The sequence below is a fragment of the Talaromyces marneffei genome, chromosome 2, assembly GCF_009556855.1.
Source record: "Talaromyces marneffei chromosome 2, complete sequence".
Classification (NCBI taxonomy): Eukaryota; Fungi; Ascomycota; class Eurotiomycetes; order Eurotiales; family Trichocomaceae; genus Talaromyces; species Talaromyces marneffei.
This window is the reverse complement of record NC_072349.1, coordinates 954,030-972,110: the sequence shown is the minus strand read 5'-3', so window position 1 is coordinate 972,110 and position 18,081 is coordinate 954,030. Positions and strand designations below refer to the sequence as shown.

The window sequence follows — 18,081 nt, the reverse complement described above, 5'->3', positions numbered from 1 at the left end:
AACCCATTCTCCGACCAAAATGGATACTCCTAGTGAAGTGTCTCTAGGGTCTCGAGTTTGTGAAGCATTGCGGCAACAACTGAATTAGTGTCGCATGTTTCATAAACCAGTTTTTTCCTAACAGGTTGATGAGTTTGTTGTGTGGTGTCCTCCTTATCATCATCTGAAGTAGGAATATACCCAGCTTCAACTTCGCGTAGTTTATATCCTTTGATATTAAGCTCGCGGACATATAGGGCCAAGGTTTGATCATCTCGAATAGTGCGGAACAAACCTGCAATATGGGAGTCGAGACTCTTTTGATCTTCTTCGCGGACATTTAGTGTCACATCGCTGTATAGTTTTGGTGCGACTGGTGTGTTTAATTGCCGGCATGCAAAGAGTAACCGATGTTTAGCGCCAGATGATGTATAGTTTAAGATTAAACTGTGTATCTCAGTCGGTAGAGTGTCCAGCGAAGGTATTTTTATACAATTGCCAAAGTGTCCGAAAGATGTTGTCATAGTTTTTAAGGTTAACGATACAGTAGTAGATACCCTACCTAAAGAATGAGATGTAGTGGGTTCACTAGTAAACGGTTGCCGAGCTAATCTATCAGTCCCACGCTGCTAGGATACATACAGAACAAGATGGATAAAATGTACAATTATATTAAGGGTATCTAAGTAACCACAATTACTGTAACTCGTGTATCTCAGCGTCATCCTCCCGTGGACTATGTGGACTGTAATCCGTATATAATTCGGGCGTGTTGCTTGACGTCGGCAGTTCGCTCAACCGATGACCAGGATTCTGAGGCACATTCACATATTGTCCAGATTTAAGGTCGGATGCCTTCGTCTTGACTTCACCTGTGCCACTTGTGACATCTACATTTCGCTCCTGTCGTTGTCGTCGTAGGAAAAAGATGATTCCGACACCCATCAGGGCTACAGCCCCAAGTAAGCCAACTACAATGCCGGCGATAGCTCCACCGCGTAGACCAGAAGAATGCGAAACGCCGGATGGTTCGGTAGTGTTGCCTATCGTATTTGGAGAACCTGTTGATAATGATGTTGTAGAGAAAGTAAAGAAAGAAGAGAAAGAAGATGGAGACGACGATAGAGGTGCTGAAGTAGTAGTAGCCGGCGCCTCGACAATTGAGTTCCATCCCTTTACAGCCACAGCAGCGACGCTAACGGCAGTCGAGTAAGATGTTGTTATATAACCGCTTTTCGAGTCCCAGTAGATGAGTGTCTGTCCCGGAGCGACTGCTGATTGGCAATTTGCTTCGTAATTGAGATCAACATAAGGGTCTGCTGAATAACCGCTACAGTAGGAGAAATGATTATCAGCATGGCACCATAGAGGACAAACCTCTGCCTTCCTTGAGAAGAAACAAGAAGACTACCCACCTAGGGCAGCACGTAACCCGCACACTTTGGCGAACCGTTGTCGTAAGCGCCGTCAACCACTCACTCGGACACACAACAGGTTGAATACTCGTCACAGTCACCAATGTACCCTTAGTTGTTGTGGCATTGCGATGGTAAAACCAGGTCCTTACCTGGTCGGGTTGACAAAGTATAGTATTTGTTCCGAACAGGAGTTGGGCTTCTGGATCAAATGCAATAGGTTCAGTGTCGAATGGCGGCGTACCGTAGTCATTATTGAAAGATTAATTCCAACAAAGAGGAGGCGGCGGGGGTGCGATTGTAGTAAGTGGTATCCACGCCGTGACGATGCCGCTAGTTGTTTCTGGAGGGGGTGTTGTTGAGATACGAGAAACGGTTGATGTAGTTGTTTCGTAGACCGTGGTTGCCATTTTGACGAAGTGATGACGAGCGCATGTATTTAAGGAGAAAGAAATTTCTGGCTTAACTCTGGCTGTGAGGATTATTTTCTCTATTTCTTAACCAGGCCGCGAGTTGTTTACGTTTATTACTGTCACATTAGAGGGGCGCTAACTGTGCCATTTCCTACAGGGAAGATATTAGCGGTCTCTAGTCTCTGCTAGGGTTTTGCTCGACATCGAAGTCCTCACAAATTGTTGTGGATTCATGTTGCATGGGGGAGGCCATGGGTGTAATTTGCGCGGCCCACATGTTCTTTCTACTTTGCATATACTATGCCTTTAATGATGGGATTAATCCCTTACCCTCATGCCTCCTGGTACTGAACACATGATTGTTTGTCAAACCCGTTCGCAACAGCCTCTACTTGTACATGATAACCATGCATTTTCCTACATGAGAACGAGTCTTTTTTTTTTTTGGAAACCTGTTTTCTCATTGGCTGTGGATACAAGAAGACAGGGATTTAGAGCACTACGACTCACTAGCCAAGACACCTGTATGTAGTATGGGTTAAGCGTTCTAGCCTTCTAGGCACATGGTTAGTGTACAATTAGATGTGTAAATCGTAGCACGCCGAAAAAAGAATTGAAATGATGAACAAGAACACAAGAGACTCTAGCCCAGTTTGGTAAATGTACATGCAGCCTGATTCATTAGTTTCCCCTTGGAGGCCCGAGACACCATGATGGAGTACGGAGTAGGAGGATTACTACTTACCTAACTATATAGTTAACTATCGGACATGGAATTAGGGATAGACTTGTTAGGGCTCAGTTAATCACATGTCCAAGAGGATATAATGAAATTAGGGTTAGGGTCATAACTCTCGCTACGTATTTCCATTGTGGACAAAGGTTATGAGATAACCCTGTTGGTCAAGATGAGAGTCACACAACTCATAGTTAGATTGCACAGCTTACTCATAATAGACCTCACAGCTTCTCACATCAGACATGTAGTCAAACCAGTTATTTTGCATGATTCATAGGGATGGATCGACCCGATCTCCACGGATCGATTATCTAAGATTGATCTTCGATAAGTCGGGAGTAACTAGTTTTTTTTTTCTTTTTCTTCTCCGAAATCCCTAATAGAGGGCCAAAGACTACTACGTGATATATTATCTATAGCATAGATCCAACAAACGTAGTACGTATCTCTTGAGCACAGAAAATTGTTGGCTATGTACAGGCGCTCGATCTTTTTTTGGGCGCGAGTGTGGCTGTTCGTCTCAGCTCTTTCTCCTGTTTCACGGTCCCACGTCATTTATGGGGCTCAATTCCACAAAAAAGGATCAAAAACAATCCCCACATTATTCGCCATACAGCCATTCCGCCCGAGACAACATACGTATATAGCCACGAAGACGTATTTTCTGTCTGAAACGAGTTCGTATAGCAGTTTGGATAGGTTAGATTGATAATATTTGGTTCCATTCAGGGTGATTCGTGGTTATTCGTCACGCAATACGCGGTTTGTGTACGTTTTGTGTATATAGCAGGTATTACACGTACATATCGTTAGCCCCGGCATCGATTCCGATACCGACGGTACGGTAGGCAAGCAGAAACTATACTATAGTATCTACGTAGTATACAATTAGTTCAGGGATGGACAAAGATATTCCAATGTTGGCTTGTATTTTACTGCCGTGCCAAAGTATATATACTTGCAATTGAAAGATCAAGAAGATAGAAGGCGTGATTGAAGGTATCTCTTATATTAGAGGGCGTGTTTATGCAATATCATACTCCGTACTCCGTACACTGCAAATACACCGCCAATACGTGCCAATACCGTATCTCTAACCCAATCAGGCCTAGCCCACCCGCTGCTCCCGCTAAGCCCAGCGATAAATAATAAATACGATGTATTAAAGTGGCATCATGCATGGCATAACATGCCATCTTTTTTCTTGGGTTCTCCCCTCAACCAAACCTTCTCCTGTCCTCATTGCCAACTCATCTTTTGTTGCACTTTGTTTCCGTATATGACTCGACTTTCTTTTTCCTTCTGACCTCTGTGTTGGAGAATTACTCACGGAAATTAAATACTAAATAAAAGGAAAGCAAAGAAAGCCACAGCCTCTCTCCCGATGAGAGACTGACTCGCTAGCCAATCCTCTCCATTCTTCCCTGCCTTCACATTTTCCTCGACTTCAACAGCGAATAACCACCGCCGATCCATTCCCCTTGGCAAACTCGACCGGAACCACCCAAAACAATTCCCAGTTGGAGACCGACGTGTCGTTTTGTGGAATTCGAATCCTCTTCGTCCCCTTAATTGAGCTTATTTCTTCTTCCCTCGTCATACCTCCCCGAACGTCGTGAGTCATCCTCGACCCCGCCAGCTGGGTTGTTGTGAGTGTCCGTCGCCACCGTCAAGATGTTATCTGCTCCGGCGAAATCCGCCCGGCGCATCTCGTCGCTCTTCAATATGAAGACAAACAGGGATTCGGCATCCTCGTCACAATCCTCGGGTTCTCCGAAGCAGATGCCCAGTAATACACATCTATCTGTCGACCACCGACGCGCCCGAAGCCACTCCCGGCCAGCTGTGCGACATGCGTCTTCTCCTCAACCCCATTCCACAGAGGCTCGCCCCATAACCAGCCACGGCTTTGATCCGGATCACTTGGACCTCGATGCACCCCTTCCGCCGCCTCCGTCGTTGTATGCTATAAATCAGGATTTGAGTGATTCAGGACCATCACAACAGTCACATAGTCGACAAGGGAGTAGGAGTGCGTCACGGGCACCGGATCCACATAGTCATCAACGAAGAAGAAGCTGGATGCCGGGAAAAGCGAACTCGGTCGTGGTTGATGCCCCAGTTGTGGGTGATCAGTACGATCTTAATGCATTTGATGCTTGGGTTGCAGGGTTGGATCAAAAGATTCCATATGATCTTGCGCGACTGATCCAAGGCGAGCAGGTAAGCTGTCTTGGACATGTGGCTTCAATTGCGACTAATATGGTCAAAAATATAAGATACCCGAATTGTGGAATGACGAAGGTGATACTTTTGTATACCTATTCCCGCAAGCTACGCAGCGACCGCCGTCATTCCGAATTGACTCTGCCCTATTTTCAGACTCGCCTTCTTTGAATTTCCTGGCCCGCGGAACCGATCCAAAGGTTGAATCTTTACGGCACTCGGCCCGAACTCTAACCATCACCGACCCATACGGCGCTACTGCTCAGGAGGACCAGTGGGTAAACGACAATGCTAGCAATGGCAGCAACCGAATGGCGTTTGTCGAGGATCAACCAGAGGAACTTCAAGAGCTACATCTTTATCTGCCTGTTCCTCTTCATAGCGATGTCTCGAGCGTGGACAGCCCGCTTTCAATCGAAGATAGCGACACTTTGATACTCTTCCGCAACCTGTTTGCCTTTCTTCTAGGCCAGGCTTTAATCTCTACACCGCGATACCCAAGTCTGTTCTCTGTATTGCTAGAAGTATCCAATCTGTTGCGACGGTTTGAATTTTCCAATTTTGACGGCTCTAACTTTGGAGAAATTGCGACGTCGAGTTTCGCCAACTACTGCGATGAGCTTCATTTAGCCGACGTTCGCAAGAGTCGCGAGAAGACTATTGAGGCAGTTATCCTTGGTGAGAGCTTACGCTATTACCCGCTGTACGTGGAAGGATTTGTCCATGGCGTGGGCAAAATGGAAGAGCTTCGCAACCTACAAAGTCCGACTTTCAACTTGATTAACCCGCTGACCCAAAAACGACTGGAACGTGGAGCTATCGACTTGGAAAACCGTCTCACTATCATGCGAGTAAAACTAGATGAATTCGACTTTCCCGCCCTGTTTTCTGGTATCGCAAATTCGAACTCAGCTGCGGAGGGCAAGATTGTCCGTTTCAAACAGTGGAAACTAGCACATCTTGCACTGCGCAAGCACGTCTTGAGTTTCTACCGACAAAAGTACGGATCATGGCCACCAAAGGCCAACTCCAAAAAGAACGAGTTTGAGGAGAGTGGTTTGAACCGGCTGTTGTTGAAGGAGGTTTACGAGGATTTCACCGATCTGTACGATATGCTAGTAGATCGCACGTCTTTAACCACACGGACCACAGATATGGCGACCGAGGACTTAGATGTACCAGACCCGATAGAGGCAGTGACACGAGCGATGCGCCGAATGATGAGCGAGTATGATCGCAGTACTCCGCCCGTACAACCTCCTATTCCATTTGACATTCCTCAACTACCTAGCCTACAGGCTCTACGACGGAAACCAGTGGACCCGAAAAATATATCGAAAGAACGGCAAAAGAAGCTGCACGATTCGGAAATCAACGAGGTGTTGATGCGATCTTATACTAGAGAAGCCCTGAAACCCACGCCTTTTGTGGAGAGCTTCATGCAATTCGAACGCCGCAGCGCCCATGGCAAGAGTCTGGATGACCTTATGGATAATCGCATTGGGCAATGGCTGTTTATATATGCGGTGCTACAATCGCTGCCATTATTAGTCATTGACATGCCCGACTTGCACTTCACAGACGGAGTCGAATATTTCCTCTGCGTTGCTCCCCGCGGGGGAGCACCCTGGATTCAAAACGACGGCAAGAGTGGACGCAGCTGGTTCGGCGTGGCTGGTGGTCAAGGGGTAGTCAACCTTCCTTCGGATGTGGTCAATAATGCGACCGATGCTGTCTACCGCCGCAGTCACTGCTGGCAAGTTGCCAGTCAATGGGCGGAAAAGAACCTGAACTCGCCAATCACCACTGAGGATGCCGCTTCGTTATTCTCTGCACCTCCTGCACCTCAATCGTCTATTGGATCAATCTCCGATGTCCAATCCATGCGCAGTCCAGGCGGTACCAACTCACCTCACACTGTTCCAAGAACAAATTCTCCTGGATTTGTGTCTCACGGCCACCGTGGCTCTATATACAATACATTAGAAGCCTTACCACTACCAGCGGGCGTAATGCCAGTGGAACAGCCCACCAAAACGTTTGCGCGCATGAATCCTACTATGAGCTTCGACGATATCCTTAAGGATATTCCCGGGTCTAAAGGCGGCAAGAAGAAATAATCCTGTCGCTCCGCAAGCGATGTATATATGAGCCCCTTTATTCTGTTGTCTGTTCACTTCACCTACTTTGAGCTTCTTGCAGGGATACAAAAAAGATGGTTGCTCCCTATGATGGAACTGAATGGCTTAATGAGTTGCATGCATGGGTGGTTTTGATTCCGATAATGCGGATATATTTATCCCTGAAAAGTAATACTAGGCATAGCCGTTTCGTTTCTGAGCGCTGTTTGTTTCGAGTGTGACTGTTGTTACTCTCGGCTTAAAATGGAGGAGAGATTCATGATGCTGGTTCTATATATTATCTACCTTATTTACACACCTATTTATTTAATATGCATACAAGAGATGGGGAGCGTTGTTCCCGGCATGTTGTATACCTGGAATAAATTATATAAACTCTTCTACTGCTCTTCAACTCGTTCTATCTATAGACGATACCTAAATCCCACCGTCTTCCAATCTGTAACATCTTCATAATCTTCCGCCTGCAACGGAATATCTGTCACCACAGCCGCATCCAAATCTTTACCCGGCACTGTCGTTGTCTCACCACCGGCCTCAACAACGGTAACACCCTCCTCCCTGTCCCTCCTCTTATTCACCCAAGCCAAATAAAACCTCAGCGACCCCGCCAACACAGCCGCAAGCACATAACAAATGAGGATCGTCCTAAACGCCGTCTGATAAACCGGCGCTTCAGACGTCTTGAAAAACTGCGGTCCCGCAATGTTTCCCGCACAATAAGCGATAAACATCATCGCCGTTATGGTCTGTTTCTTCGTGACGCCCTTGTAGTTTGATTGCACTAGAGACATTACCAGCGGTAAGATTGCCGGTCCCGTTTGGAGTAAGAAGTAGCCGAACAACGGCGCGCCTTTGTGCGGAATATGGCTTCGGGAGTAGATTATTGCGCTGCCTGTGACGGCGAGCGCGACGATGCAGATTATTAGGATGTTGTTGAGGTGGGAGTATCGACCTGCCAACCACCCTGTTGATGCGATTGAGGCCGCACTAACAACGCTGGCGGGGATATTGACGAGCGTAGACTGTAGGGATGTGAAACCGAAGGACTTGATCACCAAATTCGCGAAGTTTTGTGTGCCACCATTGGGGATTTGTGTTAGAATTGTGATGCAGAAGACGTGCCATGTCTTGGGGTCTAGCAGACACTCAATGGTTTGATCCGAGCGCCAGGAGGCTTGTTCCGTGCGACCTGTTCCCTTGATAATCGCGCGTTTGGTGATGATCTCTTTCTCCTCTGCGTCGAGAAAGCTGGCGGTAGAGATGCTGTCCGGTAAGAAAGCGAGAAGCACAAAGCCCCAGAGAAATGTGAGAATGCCGAGGATGATGAACATCCACATCCATGGATGAAGTGGGTGCGTGATATGGCCCACTCCATACGCCAAAAGACTAGCGACGAGACCGCCAATGGAGTTGCCGGAGAACCATATTCCCGTTCTAACGGGGATTTCATCGCGCGTGTACCATGTTGTGGTGATGAACATGAAGGCAGGAGTGATCGTGGCTTCAGCGACACCTAGCAAAAAACGAACGGCCAAAAGGCCGCCATAATTGACGCATGCAGCCGTCAATGCGACAACGGCTCCCCAGAAAAAGGCCGTAAACGCCAAATACTTGGCGACGGGCAAACGCGTAATAAGGATATTGGTTGGATATTCCCAGAAAAAGTAGCCAAAGTAGAAGATGCTGGATACCCAACTGTATTGCTGGCCGACGAGGTGCTACTCGGCATATCAGTGTGAAATCTCATTCAGACGAGTAAGAATACCGACAGTATCATCAATTAACCCGAACACAGACGCGCTGGACAAGATGGTCTTGTCCATGAAATTGAGCATATACGTGAAAAATAACAACGGAATGAGTCGCCAGTCAATTTTGCGAACAATCTGACGGATGCGGGCTGCATCGTTGGGGGTTCCTCCTTCGAGAGAACCCTCAGTCTCATTTTGTGGCGATGACATGTTTACTTCCGTGGAGCGTAACAACGGGGTATTTTCTCCAGAAGGATCTGGCGAGAGGGGGGACATGGCTCGTGATATAGCTGTAGACATGTATATAACTAGAGATAAGCAATTTCGCCCTAGATCGGAAGTCAATTGATCAGCACTAGGATAGTTGACTTACCGGGATAGGTTGATTGTACGGCAAAGTCGGCATAGGCCGCTTCGACCTTGCTATATCTGGTTAATAGCGTCACCAGTTGACATGCTTATCTTGAATAGGACATGGTTAAAGCTGGGATGGTTATCTGTGATGTGGTTGAGTGCGGAGAGGACGTCGCCGCGTCGGATGCTCCGCACTTAGCTTGAATCCTTAAACATGGCTGGCTAGCCGCTGCATAGGTTTAAAAGAACGATAGAACAATTACTCCGTACATAAGGTAGTGACTCGTGAGTCAAAATGAACGGCCTTGAAGTCACCCCTTTCGTTTCCAGCCTCCCCAAAGTCGAACTCCACATCCACATCGAAGGGACTCTAACACCAGCTTTACGCTGGAAACTCGCACACCGGAACAACATCCCCATACCCTACACAACCTACAACCAGCTTCTGGACAGCTACAAAATAACCTACAACCACCGCCGCGAAGTCAACGGTGACAATGGCGCGCCAACCTTTCTCGAAACCTATTTTGCGGGTTGCCAGGTCCTCTGCACAGAAGACGATTTCTACGAATTGGCTATGGATTACTTCCGTAAAGCGAGCGAGATGAATGTGCGATATGTAGAGCCGTTTTTTGATATTCAAGCCCACACGAAGAGGGGGATACCTGCCTCGGCGGTGTTGGATGGGTTTTTGAGGGCGCAACAAGACGGCACCAAGGTTTATAATGTGCGGAGTAACTGGATATTCTGCTTCTTACGTGATGAGTCTCTTGAAAGTGGGTTGGAGGCATACAAGACAGCAAGGCCATGGGCAAGGACCAAGGACGGACAAGGCAAGGGGCTGTTTCATGCAGTTGGGTTGGCGAGTAATGAGTACGATCGTCCGCCATTGCTGTTTGAAGCAGGCTTTCGATTGGCGAAGGACGATGGGTTGCATGTTACCATGCATTGTGATGTGGATCAGAAAGATGCTGTTGACCATGTGCATGAGGCTATTTTCGAGGTATGCGCGGGTCAAGGTAGTGAGCGGATCGATCATGGTTTGAATGCGATTGATCGCGGAGATTTGATGATGGGATTGAAAGAGCGCAATATAGGGTTAACCCTCTGTCCGCATGCATATCATCGTCGTCAAGCGACAGAAACACTATTTCCAAAGATCCGGAAGTTATGGGACGAAGGAGTCAAAATTTGTATCAACAGTGATGATCCGACGTATATGCATAACGTGTGGATCGATGGGAATATGATGAAGGCGTACGAGTATTGTGGGTTTTCGAAGAGTGATATGGTCCAGTTGGTTCGGAATGCGGTGGAGATGAGTTGGGCAGACGAGGACGTCAAAAAGGAGATTTTGAGAGAACTGGAAAATTTCTCAGCAGTTAATCCTTAGCCAGTATGGAGTCCTAACTTGGTAACTTAGTTAACTAGTTACTACGTCGCAGTTAGTTAACTATCAGAGTGTTCTTGAACGGATGCAAAAGGAAAAAAGAAAACAAATCCCGTGATTGGAACGCCAAGAAATCCCGGGAAGGACCAAAGTTTTTTTGCGGCTGAAGAGTTCCGCTCAGCCAATCACAATCGCGGAATGTTTGACATGGACCCTCTTCCGCTTGGCTCGGCCCCACACAGACCGTCCCGTATCAATACAAGCCGTGTCTCGTAATTACGTACAAACTGTAAAGCTTAGTCCGTGCGCAGTGTTGATTTGCGTACTTTCATGTTTTACCGCGGTATCGTTATCTTTTGCCCAGTTTGGGATAAGTCGGGGGAGCACAATGCTTCATCTTTTGCGTCTCTGTGCACTTTTTCTCTGATCATGACAGCTTGAGGGGTGTGTCGATTTGCATTTGATTATCGTATATTCATCCGATTTATTGCATATAACATATTCTTGCCAGCGTTCTGCGATATAAGTGATAATCAGATCGAAATTATTACACTCCATTCGATCGCTCATCGCATTGAAATGGCATATTGACGGCATCGCCGAAAGGCACTCAACCTACTTGACATATAACCAGCATGAACCGCACCACGTCGCGCTCACGCTCCCGGTCCAGCACCGGCAGCGACCACGGCGACCGCCTCGAACCCCAACTCCTCCGCGCCGCAACAAACAACGACGTCGCGGCCCTCGAACAAATCACTCAACTCGCTCGTCAAAAGGGCCAACTAAACCCTACTTTCCTCGGAATCGGATTAGTGAAATCGTGCGAACGCGGATGCATCGAAGCGACACAATACCTATTAAAAGCAGGTGCAAGTGTTGAAGCAGGCGGAAACCGGGCCCCGCCTATCATTCGAGCCGTAGAGAGGAATTATGTGCAGATTGTCAAGTTGTTGCTCGATGCGGGTGCGTCGCCGGAGTTTAGGGATAAGGAAGGCCGGACGGCTTTGATGACGGCAGCATGGAAGAATCAGTGGCATGTTTTGCAGCTTCTTATCAGTCGAGGCGCGGATGTCAATGCGTGGGATAATAGGAAGCGGAATATTCTGCACAATCTTGCGGCGGACAAACAATGCGATTGGGGTGATGATGTTGTTAATTTGCTATTGCGAACTGTATGCGAACTAGATGCCCGAGACGACCTTGGCCGAACTCCTTTGCATTGGGCTTGTACCACTGGCAAAACGCATTTCGCCAAATTGCTTCTTTCTAGGCCGCAGGGTTGCCCGGAAGGCTATATTCACGCGACTGAGCTTAGGAATAAGACGGCTTTACATCTTGCGACCGCCCATGATCGCGAGGACGTGGTAGAATTACTTTTGGAGTATGGCGCAGATGTGAATGCGCGAAGCGATGGAGGCTGGACGCCGTTCCACAATGCCTGTGATAAGGGCTGCGAGAAGATTGTGCGCATACTTCTCGAAGCTGGTGCAGACTTTAATAGCCAACTACTCAACGGAATGACGCCTCTACATTTGGCTGCACAAGCTGGACATATAGATGTGGTCAAATGTCTACTCGAACAACCAAGCCTACGGAGACGAACTCGAGATACGTTCGGCAGTACACCGTTCCTGAGAGCAGCTCAGTTCAAAAGAAAGGATATTGTGCAGTTGCTGGCCCCATTCAACCACATCGAGGCGCTGTCTGCAGATGCAGAGGGCGCTTGCAAAGGGTTTGATGCGACAATTGTCGATTTCGGAAATTTCCATAATGAAAATCGAGTAAAGCGAGTATCTGTCTACGAATTACTGTATGGCCGTGACCGAAAGAACCCCCGAAAACAAGCCGTCACAACGCTGCCGGCCAACGTGAAAGCAAGTGAATTCCGGTGGATACATTTGCCTGCCAACAACATGGCCTGGGTAGAAGCATTGATGACAAAATCATTCATCGAAGAAGGCGCCAGTGATGTGGAAGGATTCAAAGGTCTGGAAAAGTCTTTTGGTCATCAGCATCGTGGACAGCGGCCGCATTCGCATTTCATGAGGCCTCTATGTCAAAGCACTCCTCGCTCGCTACGAGGTCAAGATGAAATTGAAAAGGAAGAAGAAAGCCATCCTCCTCCAGAGAGGAGTCCTTTACCGCAAGTAATCGTCAATGGACCTGTTGTCACAAAGCCAGCAGAATACAGCCCAGCACCTCTCAAAAAGCGCGAGACTGGTCTAAGCAAGGACTCCTACTCCCAAGACGACGATAGCGTCCCTGGCCGAAAAACAAAAGCCAAACATAAAAACAGCAACAACAATAAGAGCGGAAAAGATACCTCGAAATACGACAGAAACAAGTCTGCCGGCCATGGTCCGGACAAACATACACGCTCAGTAACACCACAGCTGTCGAGAGATGTCAGTTTCTCCGCTAAAAGCAACATCTGTGTATTTATGCCATACCTGCATTTCGAAACTGCTCGGAGCCAGCAGAAGATGCAACAGGCCATCAAGCAGGCAGAGACGTTTGTGTCTGCTCCACAGCCGGGATTGACGCGCGCGCCGACAAGAGATGAGTTGTTGATTCGCGCACATATCAACTCGTCAACTGCATCTTTACATGTGCGTCGAACATTGGATCAATTCTTCTATCCGAACATTGACACCGAGACTCGAGACAGTGATCAGGTAGTCTATCGCTACCAGACGCGCTGGTCTGAACACAAAGCCAAGGATCCAAAAATTTTCATGGTCGATCAACTATGGATGTGGGTGCTGGGCAAGAACCTAATTGTAACTAGCTTTCCGCAACGATGGGAGCAGCCCAAAAACGACCCTCTGAATGTCTTGGACGGTATTATCGAAGACATTAACTCGAAAACGAGAGAACCAGTGCGGTCAGTCTATGAGCTAGCGACGGTTATCACTGGTCGATGTTCCGGGATGTTCGATAGACATCGCATGGGCGACGAAGACTACCAATTTCTTGACATGTTCGAATCGTGCATTGGCACAGCAACGGATCGCGAAACCATGCTCTTTCGAGAATTCAACGTCGCCTCTGCACAGTCCTCGGAATGGCTCAAACACCATCGCCGCCTGAAACGGTCCATCGTAGAGAGCATGTCCAGCAAAGAGGACGAAGACCACGAAGACGTCAACGGGAAAGAAAAGGAGGAGAGTCAACCGCTATTCGTCGACAAACTGCTCGACATCGGCCAAGAAACTGATTTATTAGCCGAAGCAAAAGACATCCGCGACGAACTAAACATGATCCGCACCGTTCTCGAATACCAAAAACAAGTCCTCCAGGACTTGCAAGACGCGATTTGCGAGATCTACTACGACGAAAACCGATCCCAAAACGACATCAAGAAGAAATTTCGCGAGCAACAACGCAATATAGACATGCATGTCAAGGATGTAGATCGAATGGATAAACAAACCGAGCGAATCTACAACTCCATCACCGACCTGCTAGACCTCAAACAGAAACACGCCAACGCCCTTGAGGCCCGCTTTGCGCGTGACCAAGCTGCCGGCACAGCTAGGCAGGGAAAAACGATCATGATGTTCACAATCGTCACAATTATTTTTCTGCCGTTGTCATTCATAGCCTCTTTTTTCGCGATTAATGTTTCCGAGTTTCCGCATGACGCGCAGTCCGGGAATACGAATATACCGATTTCGTATGTATCGCGGTATATCTTTGGGATTGGGTTTTCGATTTCGATTCCTCTGGTTTTGTTGGCGCTATCTGTGGACGACATCCGACTGGGAAGTAGAGAGGCCTGGAGGCGGATTCATCAGTGGCGCCTGACCAGATCCTCCTCCTCTAAAAAGCACAATCGAGATATATCCCATACAAGCAACACCGCCGTACAGCAACGAATAATAACCCAAGAACTCGAAATCCAGCGCATCCTGTGCCGCTCCAAGGCATCATCCAGACGACCCAGCGAAGAAGAGTTGGACGATTATTTCGGGCATGGTCTATTACCCGTCGCAACAAAGGGCACGGCGCATACACATACTAGCAGTGCTGTGGCGAGGCCGAGGAGTTCGATACATACATATCGGTCTACGGGGCATAGGAATAGGATTGGGGGGAGTGGAGACAAGGGTTTTCGGTTTGGATAAACCTATCCATATTCTTTGGTGAGAAGGCAGTTCGGTTATATGTGTATATTTGTATATATGACGAGAGAATGAGTTATGATTGTATGATCGACCCCATCCAGATACGGTAGATGGGCTTGGAAAGTTGATTGGTAGATTTGTTTATGTGAAATCTACTTATCCATAATCCACTTTATACTCAGGGTGCTTATAGATACTAAAATTTGCTGTGAGTGTTTTTTGACCTACCAACTCAGATCTAATAAACTACTGTATGATATAAGACTTGATATGGACCTACCGATCATTGATATTCTTTATCAGGACAAGGAAGCCAACTAACTTCTAATATTAATGGCTATATGTTACCGAGAGCAGTGGACAAGTGATGTTGAGCTTTATGTCCCAGGCTACTTGGCTCTTGAGGCCGAAGGGCGCAAGGGAGAGTATCCTCTAACCCTCCTCACTGCTCCTATCGAGGGAGTTAAAAAGCAGGTTTTGAACCGGGTGCAGGACCCAAGGTTTACATTCATTCCTCCAGGAAGGATGGTTTCCATGAATTTACTAGCTTCATATGGACAGAGTCGTCATGATGCCTAACGATGATCTTATTGAACGAGCCGTAGAGTGAGCAAGACCGAGCAGGTATCTAAGAAAACGTATGTTTCTGGTTCTCGCTTGTGGATTTGGTATGTATATCCAATCGCAAGCTGTGATTTTCTGTATACTAGGTTAGCAGTGATTAGGAAAGTGCATCTTCTCTTTACAAAACTAACACTACTTGAGCCTACCAGTGCTGTCCTGGACTCTGGTGTAGTATATTGGTTGTTGAGCTGATTCAGGATTGTCTCACAGTCGATAAAATCTGGATCGTGGAGAAACGGGATTGATAGGGAGGGACTGGGTGGATGTTCGATGTTCTCGTGTGTTGTAATTATTATGGTTCCGCTAACGAATCTAGTTCATTGAATTTTTTTTTCCCTGCCTCTGCCTGCTCTGTATCATCGCTTTTTAATTCATCATTTGCTAATTCACTTAGAGCATTCATTCATGGGCCTAGTCCTCCAAATTAGATTTCGAAATTGAGGTTCTCGGTTTATTTTATCACCGGATCATTGGCTCGCTTCACCCCCCTTCTGGTGAATGTGATCGATTATATTGGAGGACTGTGGAGCTTGGGATTCAATATCATCAGTATTTTTATCCGATTTCTCTTTATCCTTGTCGGTGTAATCAGACTTAGGTGTGCGAGCTTGCGAGTAAGACTCAGTGCCAACTTCATTCCAAAACAGTCAGAGATTGATCGCCATCAATATCAAGAACTTTATCTCAAGGCACGGTATATGACTCACATAAAACCAAATATATATGTTTGCTAGCCACAGGGAACCAGATAGTCAGTGCAACAATCTGGCCAAACCCCCAAGCCGAAAAGTCGATCGCCCTGAGATGACCAAACTCGGCAAAGCATAGGCATTCTAAAAAGACAGCTACGAGAAACAGCGACTCAACAAGGAATGTGAGCAGGCCGTGTAGCTTCCTGACCCATTTGCCCCAGGTCGAAGTAGCCAGTTGTTGAGCTTTTAACGAGATATTGGGCAGATCTAGACGAATAAATTTCGCCCAATAACCCCCCCGGCTGGCCTCGTTATCCGCCATCTTGACAACGTATGGTTGAAGCCACAGGATGACATCTAGCCCAAATACAACCAAACAATATGGATTGAGCACCTGCCAGAAAAAGAGAATCGGAACCCTTAGGTAGAAGTCTTCTGTTTGATTCGTACAGTAAATCAATGGAGGTACATACCCACCATAACTTTCGGGCCATTCATTATAGTCAAAGGTACTAAGTTGATCAACCGATGGGGTTTCGTACGTCCAGTACAGCGAGAATTCAGACACGATAACGGTTGCGACTGACAAGAAAAAGATCCAGGGCTCCTTCTGGTGCATTTTTTTGAAGGCTCCACATACCCATGACAATGGGCAATATACCAGCGCTGGAAACAACGCCTGCAAAGCCGTTATTTGCCCAGAGGGAGGGCATGGTGTTGGATTGGAAGATGGTAGTTGACTTCGTAGCCAGCAAAATTGCGGCTTGTGAGGCGATCATAAAGAAGCATTGGGCTTCTTGGAATTCGAGGAGAATTACCTTCAATATGTGGTCGTGCCGGGTGAAGTAATGTCGGATGATATCCCCTTTGATCTGATAAGTGGGAGGTGAGGTCTTTTGAGACTGCCTTGTTCTGGTGCAGAAGGAGATTATGGATGGAAAGAGGCGAAATGAGTGGAGGAGAAACCAGAAATAAAGGACCATTCCTAGTTGCATCAGGTAGGAGACGAAAACCTTGTTGCTCCTTGGTTAGTATGTACGTATCTTTCTGGATAGAGTTGTAGAGCAGCGTACCCCAGGTCCACCAATGTCTGTATTGATCCCATCCTTGACTCCGGCACAGGTATCATTGTTCCAGAAATACTGGTTGCCCTTCGTGGTACTGACGATAAATGGAAGAGATGCTGTGCCATTCCAATTTCCACAGCCGCCGAGCGCAGGATAAGGGTTCTTGCAGTAATCGTTCAGGCATGTTTCCACAACATTGGTTATGTTCGGACCTAGTGTGCCCCCGATTGCGTTGTAGCAGTTTCCGAGATTATCGAAAGACTGGAAGATATATCTCGGATCCACGCACTGTGAAATAGTATCGTTGGTAGCCATCGCGAATACAGCGTATCACATATCAGTAGGACAGAAAGTAGCGAATCCTGTCAGGGCACCAACAAATGGAACAATCAAGCATTATAAGACGTGAGAGGCTTAGGGCTCAGCCATCAGCCTAAGATTAGCACAACCCATCACCAGCTCAACTGCATCCTAGGAGGCAGGCTAGGTTACTTCAGGATGATGGTTCGGCGCTAGTATAAACAAACCAACACATCCTACTTACCTAACGTTGGTGCCCCTTTATCAGATACCACAGTTGTATGGAGCGATTCATCGTGAGACCCCGCTGGCCAGTCAGTGATTTATGATCTACCAACTATCTGTCAAAAGACAACGAGAGATGCAACTATTTAGTATATTAAACGGCCCACCAGACGCTGGAGGTTAGGTATTCGTCTTCTTTCTATGCCACTCTACAGGAGGTGGGCGCAAAACACATTCGTACAAGCCTCCTGGATTGATCTACTGATTGTGATCGGCGATAACAAACACGAGGCTGGCTGGGACCCTTCATACATGTGTATCGTATATACGTATACAGGGATTCTAGAGTATCAAGGTTAAATACTCTCCAGTGATTAGTCGCCATATACTCCATACTTATGAGCTTAGCGCCATGTAGGGTTCCCAAATCGAGGATTTCTATCCTGGAGTTGTATCCCTCATAATTTTCAGAAAGTATATTAATTCATGCCCAATGCTGAATGGCCGTCTGGCAGTGTTATATCTACATTACCGGTCCAGTTTACAATAATCAAGATGATGTATTTGTCAAGCATTTGCGGTAGCAGTGTCATTAGTACTATCTACTACCTATTTATTATTTGAACTCAAAG

The 18,081-nt window shown here is 47.0% G+C and overlaps 7 protein-coding genes across 7 annotated transcripts; 3 read left to right on the top strand and 4 right to left on the bottom strand.

The window, feature by feature from the left end:
• Positions 1-29: 29 nt before the first annotated feature.
• Positions 30-503, bottom strand: EYB26_002699 (uncharacterized protein; the record flags this gene model as incomplete). Its single annotated transcript, XM_054262004.1, has 1 exon — positions 30-503. The coding sequence occupies one exon, from the start codon at positions 501-503 to the stop codon at positions 30-32; it is 474 nt and encodes a 157-aa protein (XP_054117979.1).
• A 172-nt stretch (positions 504-675) lies between these two features.
• EYB26_002698 (uncharacterized protein) lies at positions 676-1,647 on the bottom strand (the record flags this gene model as incomplete). The annotated part of the gene is made up of 3 exons (XM_054262003.1): positions 676-1,309; positions 1,395-1,546; positions 1,639-1,647. 3 exons carry the CDS (start codon positions 1,645-1,647, stop codon positions 676-678), a joined length of 795 nt encoding a protein of 264 aa, XP_054117978.1.
• Positions 1,648-4,220: 2,573 nt separating this feature from the next.
• On the top strand, positions 4,221-6,892 carry EYB26_002697 (uncharacterized protein; the record flags this gene model as incomplete). Its single annotated transcript, XM_054262002.1, has 2 exons — positions 4,221-4,769; positions 4,826-6,892. The coding sequence occupies 2 exons, from the start codon at positions 4,221-4,223 to the stop codon at positions 6,890-6,892; spliced, it is 2,616 nt and encodes an 871-aa protein (XP_054117977.1).
• A 425-nt stretch (positions 6,893-7,317) lies between these two features.
• Positions 7,318-8,943, bottom strand: EYB26_002696 (uncharacterized protein; the record flags this gene model as incomplete). The annotated part of the gene is made up of 2 exons (XM_054262001.1): positions 7,318-8,634; positions 8,686-8,943. The coding sequence occupies 2 exons, from the start codon at positions 8,941-8,943 to the stop codon at positions 7,318-7,320; spliced, it is 1,575 nt and encodes a 524-aa protein (XP_054117976.1).
• Positions 8,944-9,316: 373 nt separating this feature from the next.
• Positions 9,317-10,414, top strand: EYB26_002695 (uncharacterized protein; the record flags this gene model as incomplete). The annotated part of the gene is made up of 1 exon (XM_054262000.1): positions 9,317-10,414. The coding sequence occupies one exon, from the start codon at positions 9,317-9,319 to the stop codon at positions 10,412-10,414; it is 1,098 nt and encodes a 365-aa protein (XP_054117975.1).
• Positions 10,415-11,046: 632 nt separating this feature from the next.
• On the top strand, positions 11,047-14,541 carry EYB26_002694 (uncharacterized protein; the record flags this gene model as incomplete). Its single annotated transcript, XM_054261999.1, has 1 exon — positions 11,932-14,541. The coding sequence occupies one exon, from the start codon at positions 11,932-11,934 to the stop codon at positions 14,539-14,541; it is 2,610 nt and encodes an 869-aa protein (XP_054117974.1).
• A 1,091-nt stretch (positions 14,542-15,632) lies between these two features.
• EYB26_002693 (uncharacterized protein) lies at positions 15,633-17,239 on the bottom strand (the record flags this gene model as incomplete). Its single annotated transcript, XM_054261998.1, has 4 exons — positions 15,633-15,796; positions 15,873-16,439; positions 16,498-16,870; positions 16,931-17,239. The coding sequence occupies 4 exons, from the start codon at positions 17,237-17,239 to the stop codon at positions 15,633-15,635; spliced, it is 1,413 nt and encodes a 470-aa protein (XP_054117973.1).
• Positions 17,240-18,081: the final 842 nt, after the last annotated feature.